Source organism: Drosophila eugracilis, unplaced genomic scaffold (assembly GCF_018153835.1).
Source record: "Drosophila eugracilis isolate 14026-0451.02 unplaced genomic scaffold, ASM1815383v1 contig_1197, whole genome shotgun sequence".
NCBI classification, from domain to species: domain Eukaryota; kingdom Metazoa; phylum Arthropoda; class Insecta; order Diptera; family Drosophilidae; genus Drosophila; species Drosophila eugracilis.
In genome coordinates, this window is record NW_024571981.1 from 2,619,774 (window position 1) to 2,627,385 (window position 7,612).

Below are 7,612 nucleotides of genomic sequence, written 5' to 3' on the forward strand. Positions count from 1 at the left end.
CATTATTTAATCTTTGTTTTTGTTCGACTGCAATATAAACATATAATTAAGCAGCTACGAGATGTGATCAAAGAATGCGAAAGGTTAAGTTACCTTCCTCATCGAAGAGGTATATTCATGGCCAGATGTTGCGATCTGGCGGATAATATAGAAGAAATTGCTAAGCATCAAGATCAGCTGCAGAAGATTGTATCCCAAGTGGAAGACATCTTTGGGATCCATAGGGTAATGGTATACAGCTTGTACTTCCTAAACTCGGCGATCGGGATCTTCTCCATCTACACTCTCTTCAAATATAATCTTTTCAATATAAAATCGGCACAACAAACTGCAATTATAATTTTAATTTGGTGCTGCATTAGTTTATTGGATGTCTTTATGAATATTTTTAATATGCTTTATGCCTTAGATGATTACAACGAAATGTTGAGGGAATTGGAAAAGCGAACATTATTTGCCACCAGTTTGGATTTACGCCTTGAGGAATCCGTAAGACAGCATCAAATAGATATCTATATCTTTAATATTTGTTCTTTTGTTCTTAGTTTGAAAGCTTTCAGCTTCAACTAGTGCGAAACCCATTTACTATGTATGGATGTAACCTTTTTCCCATAACTCGGATCTCTGTCGCTAATATGTGTGGATCTATTATAATGTATTCTATTGTCCTCATTCAATTTGATATAGAATACCATTAAGGTCAATTTTCAATGTCAAATTTTTGGAATTTTTTGGCTAATACTTACACCATTCATATTGAAATTCTATAAGCACTCAAAAACATAAACTAAATGATTCAAATAATCATTTTTCTTGCTCATATGAATACAATCTTATTTTCTGGAATTATTTTTATTCAACAAAATAAATATTTTTCAGTGTAACGAATCTTTGTATATGATATATCTATACTTGAAATCGAATCGGGGTAGTTGTGGACTAAGCTAAATTAGTCTGGCTACAAACAGTCAGCGTTTCAGTTTTGCGAAATGGGTGACTGGGTCGGTTTCTTGCTGAGGTCTGTATACTTTTACTGCCACTTCGTGGGGTTAAACAACTTTGAGTACGACTGGCGGACAGGACGCGTATTCAAATCCTGGCGTAGTTCTCTGTACGCCTTCACGGTGAATGCCGTTCTAACGATATCTCTTATTTTTTATTGGATCGTGAAAAAACATAATACAAATTTGATTTTTGTTAGTGCAAATAAGTTGCACGAGTATGTTACCATTATTATTGCCGGTCTGAAGATCACAACAGGTATAAAAAAAACTAAAGACTATTTCAAATTATTAAGTCTTCATGTAAATGATATATTTTCAGGACTTATTACGGTGCTTAACCGGTGGCTCCAGCGTAGTCAAATAATGCGCCTAACCAAAGATATAATTCGTCTTTATTTGGCCAATCCCCAGGTGAAAAAGATGATCCGCTGGGGCATTCTACTGAAGCTCTTCAGTGGCTGTGCAATAGACCTGTTTCAAGTGCTGCTTTTCGTGGATTCAGCGAGTCGCCAAGCACAGACAGTAATGTTGGGTATTTTTTTAAGAACATGCATTTCATTCATTTCAAATCTGGCCTTATCGCAGCATTATTTCGTAATGCTTTTTGTACGGGCCCAATACCAGATAGCTAATATGAAGCTGCGACAGGTGATCGAAGAAAGCCGTAGGCTAAGTTACCTCAAACAGCGGAAAGGTGTCTTTATGACAAGATGCTGCTATCTATCCGATCAGGTGGATGATATAGCCAAGGTCCAGAGCCAATTGCAGTCGATTTTGGCTCAGTTGGGAGAGGTATTCGGCATTCAGGGGCTGATGTTTTATAGCGGTTACTATATATCATCCATTGGTGTTTATTATCTGACCTACAGCGTATACAGATATGGTCATGAAAATCTTAATATGACAGTTAATTCCATGGTTCTTGGCGGCATTTGGTGCGCTGTATTCTATATCGATGCCCTGATCAATTGTTTTAATATGTTGTATATGTGGGATCATCACGGCGAGATGCTCCGTCTTTTGGAGCAGAGGACAATATTCGCATCTAGTTTGGATGTTCGCTTAGAGGAATCTGTAAGATATTATTTTCATAATTGAATATACCTCGTATATTTATGCATTTTCCTTTCAGTTTGAAAGTCTGCAGTTGCAACTGGCGAGGAACCCTCTGAAAATGGATGTTATGAATATTTTCCCTATTACCCGTAGCTCTACTGCGGCCATGTGTGGATCTGTTCTAGCGAATTCGATATTTCTAATACAGTTTGATATGGAATACTTTTAAATAGAATGGAGAGCTAAAAAATATATAAAGATTCTGAAATTTTCAGTTTGAAATATATTCTGAACTTGAATTAAGACGTACTTTAAATGTACATTTCAGCAGTAAAATATCTTACAAAAATGTTTTCGTTTGTTAATATACAGAACACACAATATATTAACACAAAAGGGCTATTTTTACATTGACTAACCTTAATAAACATTTTCTATTAGCCTTCCACTCGTGGCCCTATCTTATCAGCAGATCTTTTCCAGGATCAGTACATTAGGCTTAGTCATGAAGCAATTGCCCGTTAAGGACAACCAAAATTGAGGACACTTTCAGTTCACGGAAATGCTCGACTGGGAAACTTTGATACTGAGTCTGCTCTACTATTATGGTCACTTAGTCGGTCTTAGTAACTTTGAATTTGACTGGAATACGGGTCGTGTCTTCACAGCCAAATGGAGTACATTATATGCAATTGCGATCGATTCTATTATTTTCATTTTATATATATATCACTGGACCGGGAATACTAATATAGCGAATGTGATTTTCGGCAAAGCAAACAAGCTTCATGAATATGTTGTCGTTATAATGGCGGGTATGAGAATTGCTACAGGTATCGTTTATTGTTGATAGAGCTCTGTTTTTGAGTTAATTCTTAAAAACAAATCTCTTAATTTTTTAGGACTTTTTACGGTGATTCACAGATGGTACCAGCGCAAAAGATTGATGGACTTAACGAAACAGGTACTTCGGATTTATATTAGCAGGCCGCAGGTGAAGAGGATATATAGGAAGGGCATTCTCATTAAGTTTATTTCTGGATCAGTCACCGATCTCCTTCAAGCCGCCTTCATATTAAATGTAATGGGTCAAGTGGACTCGCAGTTCTTCTTGGGTATGGCCTTGCAGTTTTGGATGGCGGCCATCCTGAATTTGGCCATATCGCAGCATTACCTGATAATTCTGTTTGTTCGGGCTCAATTTCGTCTACTTAATTCCGAATTGCGACAGGTGATCGCAGAGGCCATGGAGCTAAGCTGGAATCCACCGCGACCGGGGGCTTTTATGACCAGGTGTTGTTATCTATCGGATAAATTGGAGGATATAGCCAAGATACAGAGCCAACTGCATAAAATTGTGAACCAGTTGGAAGAAACATTTGGGATTCAAGGGGCCTTGGTCTATGCAGGGTACTATTTATCCTCGGTATCCACGATCTATCTGACCTATAGTACCCTTAAGCATGGCTACGCGAGTATGAATATGACACTGACCGCTTGGATCCTGTCCTGTTTTTGGTGTTTCTTCTACTACCTCGATGGTATGCTAAATCTGTCGGTCATGATCAATGTCCTTGAGGATCACAAAGAAATGCTACATCTTTTGGAACAGCGAACACTTTTTGCTCCTGGCTTAGATGTCCGACTTGAGGAATCAGTAAGTTATAATAAGAATACAAATTCTAAGATCCAAATGTTATATTTTTCAGTTTGAGAGCCTAACGTTGCAGTTGATTCGGAATCCTTTAAAAATTGATGTTATGAAATTCTACGAAGTCGATCGCAGTTCCACTATGGCCATGTTTGGAAATCTCATAACACATTCAATCTTCCTAATTCAATACGATATGGAAAACTTTTAATTTTTATTCACCCATTGTAAAAAATACACTCGTTTAACTTTGGCATTTCTATACTTTTAATTATTTCTGGTTGTAGCGTTTTCTACAAAACGATTTCAAATTTTATTTGTATTAGTTACACTATATTGTATAATATGACGGTCGAAACAAATGAGCTTTTTATCTTGATGAGATATAATGTTCAATGCCTAAAAATAGGATTATTATCAGACACCGTCTAGATTAAAGTACCCATCGAATATGCTAAGCAAACCGATGACATAACTATATTTGAATGTCCTTGTTGTGGATAGTAACAGCAATTAGTCTTTCGAAATGGTCGATTGGGTAGGTTTGTTGCTGGGACAAGTTAATTTTTACTGTCATGTCGTTGGATTGAGCAATTTTGAGCATGACTGGAGGACAGGATGTGTTTACACGCGATGGGGATCTACTCTCTATGCCGCTGCGGTCAACATCGCTATTTTAATCCTCCATATTTATTTCTGGACACGTCACATCGATTTCAGTATGCTCCTTGGAAATAAACTACATGTTTATGCTGTCATCGCAATGTCCAGTCTAAGAACCATTGCAGGTGGGAGTGGATCATTAAATAGCATTTCTTATTAAAATTCTTTTCAGGGCTTTCGACAGTGCTCAACAGATGGCACCGACGCAGTCAGCTGATGGACCTCGTGAGGAAAATACTTCGACTTTTTTCGGCCAACATTTTTCCTGTAAACAGTTGGTCCCGTTTCGCGTGCCTCATAAAGATCTTAACCAGCTTTGCGACTGACCTCTTTCAATTTGCGATTACTGTACAAATAATGGGTGGAATGAACTCCGCCCAAATGGTGGGCTTGGCTCTGCAGTTCTGGACTTCGACGATTTTGAATCTGGCTGTATCGCAGCACTATCTAGTAATGCTTTTTATACGGTCACAATATCAGCATATAAACACAGAGCTGCAGAAATTAGTGGAAGAATGTAAGATGTTAAGTCACATTCCCAAGCGAAAGGGTGTCTTCATGACAAGATGTTGCTATTTGTCGGATAAGTTAGACGATATTGCCAAATTGCAAAGTCATCTGCAATGGATTATAACCCAACTTGGAGCAATAATTGGACTACAGGGTGTGATGGTGTACGGTGGATACTACTTCTCGTCGGTGGTCGCCTTATACATGACCTATAGTCTCTTCAAATATGGGCATGAGAATCTGAATTTGACACTTGATATTGTAATCATGGCATTCGTCTGGAACTTTTTCTTCTATCTAGATGCCATGCTGAATCTGTTAAACACACTTTTTGTTTTGGATGATCACAATAAGATGGTGCGTCTATTAGAAGAGCGAACACTGTTCTCATCTAGTTTGGATGTTCGCCTTGAGGAATCCGTAAGATATTGTATCAAATACAGTTATACTTATAAAATGAAGTTTCTTTTTCAAAGTTTGAGAAACTGCAGCTTCAACTTGTTCGGAACCCGATGAGTATAAACGTGATGAAACTATTCCCAGTCACCCGCAGCTCTACGGCTGCCATGTGTGGCTCAATCATTACGCATTCAATATTTCTTATTCAATATGACATGGAAAACTTTTAAAAATAAAATAAAAATAAAAAGGCAGTGAATCTTTTAGTAAGCATTCTTTTTGTTACGTGCGATTAATGCAACAATGCAAGTATCCATTAGGAATTCATTCATTAAGGTTTCCAAGGCGATTAACTAATTATCCAAATACGTTTCCAAACATATAAAAAGGATTATTTGTTAAGATATATGTTTCGATTGAAAATTGTAAACCATTTCAGTAAAATTACCAAAAATATAAAAATTACAAACAGCTCAATTTCATATACGAACTCAAATGACAAAAATGTCAAATTAAATTTTTAGAGCACACGAATGTATTTGCCACAAATTGCCTTTGGCTAGAACCGAGTGAATTTAATTTTAATGTGATTTGTATTTCGATACGAATGAGAATCAAATTATGTAATGTTGAAACAAAGGGAATTTTTGGCCTTTTAATGCGACGACGAGGTTGGATGCCAATGCCAGGAAAAGTTTGCCATTTTCCATTCGGTTTTTTTTTTTCTGAATTTTTGTTTGTTTGAGCTTGAGCTGTGGCCAGCGCACATTAATTTCAATTAACATAAATTTAAGGCCAGCACACAAAGTTGGGCCAACAAACTCGGCCAGCACACGCACACTTTCGCACACAGAAAGAGCATTTTCAATTATTGTCTGGTTCGAAAAAGTTTGTCTTTCTAGCCCTCCACACTCCTCTACATAAAAAGTCTCCGTTATTCACCCCTTCGAGTGCAGCTTTTCCAGATCTAATGCACTTGACTCTAAAGAGGTTAAAGGGCTGCCGGAGTGGCACTTTAAGCCGTATATAGCAAATGGTCAGAGGCAAAGCAAATTGCTGAAATGCGCTTATGCAAAGCGATCAAAATGCGAGGCGACATAAACACAAAACGAGGAGAAAATCCAGGCCCGAGGCAGTAAAACCAATTTGAAATTGTTATTTTAAGCGAAAGTAAATCGCAAGGAAAGGATTCAGTGTGGGTATGTTGAAAGTCGTAAAAAATCAAATATCGGCTGAGTCTGCTAGGAGCTTAAGATGGCATTAACCATTTGTGGCCAGATAGGCAGGAAACGGGAAACTTGCCTTTTGTTTAGATATATGAAAATTGCCACAACACATTGCCATACCCCCTCCGCTGTGGACCATAAAAATTCACAGGTAACGAAATGTATTTTCTGATGAAATCAGCACCAGATGAGGATGCGTGAGCGGATTCCTGTTCCTAGGCTCGAGCTGGAGAGTTGGGTCCGAGCTGCAAATCTTTAGAAGCCAATAAAAATGGCCAACGTAATGAGCCAAACAACTGCCTTCTCGATAAAATGTAAATTGGGGAACTGATTTTATGGGTTACCTACTTTTGGGATAGCTGTGAAAGAAAGGTATTCGAGGCTTTAAAATCTTAAATTGTTATAGAAAATTAGGTGGCTTTCTTGTTAGAGAGTTCAGAAGTTTTGGGGAAAAGTATTAAATACTTTACAGCATCTGACCCAATGAGAATTGAAAATGAATTAAAATAAATCCATGTTCTCCATAAATTTATCCAAGCTCGAAATGCATAGACTTAAAGCTGCTGAGTTGAATTTTGTATATATTTTTTGCTGCTTCCGAATTTGCGTTGCCATTTTGACCAACACGTAACTGCAATGACACAAAATCATTTCCATTTCCCCGGACAAAATGGCTTTTAATGGGTCGGACCGGCGAACATCTAAGGCCTGCCGCTGCCTGCATGCCAGAAGTGTAGAAATTTTGTCCAGAATCTATATAATTTACGGCCCCGGCTTCGGCCGAATGATGTGCCAGAAATTGCAGCGAGACCAAGGTCTGGCCAAATAGCAGACACTGACGGGAAGGCGGCAATTTTTTATTTATTTTTATGAGTAATTTGTTCGTTGCCACGCATTTTTATGGCAATGCAAGAAAGATGATTGTAGCAATTGCCATTCCTTCTGTGTGTTTTGTTGGCTTTTCCATTAAAGAAACAGGGGCGGATTTCCATTTTGAAGGTCTGACCAAAGAATCAATGAAATAAAATAAGAAAATAATCCTAAGATCTCGAAGGATAGCGACTGAAAAAATACAGATGCTTCTTGTATTTTGGTAGCTATTA

The 7,612-nt window shown here is 37.8% G+C and overlaps 3 protein-coding genes across 3 annotated transcripts; all 3 read left to right on the forward strand.

Moving 5' to 3' along the window:
* The first annotated feature begins 989 nt into the window (after positions 1 to 989).
* On the forward strand, positions 990 to 2,289 carry LOC108118430 (putative gustatory receptor 36b). Its single transcript, XM_017231112.1, has 3 exons — positions 990 to 1,260; positions 1,324 to 2,078; positions 2,137 to 2,289. The coding sequence occupies exons 1-3, from the start codon at positions 990 to 992 to the stop codon at positions 2,287 to 2,289; spliced, it is 1,179 nt and encodes a 392-aa protein (XP_017086601.1).
* A 333-nt stretch (positions 2,290 to 2,622) lies between these two features.
* Positions 2,623 to 3,922, forward strand: LOC108118401 (putative gustatory receptor 36c). Its single transcript, XM_017231077.1, has 3 exons — positions 2,623 to 2,893; positions 2,963 to 3,717; positions 3,770 to 3,922. Exons 1-3 carry the CDS (start codon positions 2,623 to 2,625, stop codon positions 3,920 to 3,922), a joined length of 1,179 nt encoding a protein of 392 aa, XP_017086566.1.
* Positions 3,923 to 4,731: 809 nt separating this feature from the next.
* LOC108118402 (putative gustatory receptor 36a) lies at positions 4,732 to 5,513 on the forward strand. Its single transcript, XM_017231078.2, has 2 exons — positions 4,732 to 5,304; positions 5,361 to 5,513. The coding sequence occupies exons 1-2, from the start codon at positions 4,732 to 4,734 to the stop codon at positions 5,511 to 5,513; spliced, it is 726 nt and encodes a 241-aa protein (XP_017086567.2).
* Positions 5,514 to 7,612: the final 2,099 nt, after the last annotated feature.

Excerpts from the sequence above, each read along its gene's own strand:
- LOC108118430 (XM_017231112.1), top strand. The coding sequence starts at position 990 with ATGGGTGACTGGGTCGGTTTCTTGCTGAGGTCTGTATACTTTTACTGC. Across the intron at positions 1,261-1,323 it reads CGGTCTGAAGATCACAACAG|GACTTATTACGGTGCTTAAC; the intron begins GTATAAAAAAAA and ends ATATATTTTCAG. Across the intron at positions 2,079-2,136 it reads ATGTTCGCTTAGAGGAATCT|TTTGAAAGTCTGCAGTTGCA; the intron begins GTAAGATATTAT and ends TTTTCCTTTCAG.
- LOC108118401 (XM_017231077.1), top strand. The coding sequence starts at position 2,623 with ATGCTCGACTGGGAAACTTTGATACTGAGTCTGCTCTACTATTATGGT. Across the intron at positions 2,894-2,962 it reads GGGTATGAGAATTGCTACAG|GACTTTTTACGGTGATTCAC; the intron begins GTATCGTTTATT and ends TTAATTTTTTAG. Across the intron at positions 3,718-3,769 it reads ATGTCCGACTTGAGGAATCA|TTTGAGAGCCTAACGTTGCA; the intron begins GTAAGTTATAAT and ends TATATTTTTCAG.
- LOC108118402 (XM_017231078.2), top strand. The coding sequence starts at position 4,732 with ATGGGTGGAATGAACTCCGCCCAAATGGTGGGCTTGGCTCTGCAGTTC. Across the intron at positions 5,305-5,360 it reads ATGTTCGCCTTGAGGAATCC|TTTGAGAAACTGCAGCTTCA; the intron begins GTAAGATATTGT and ends TCTTTTTCAAAG.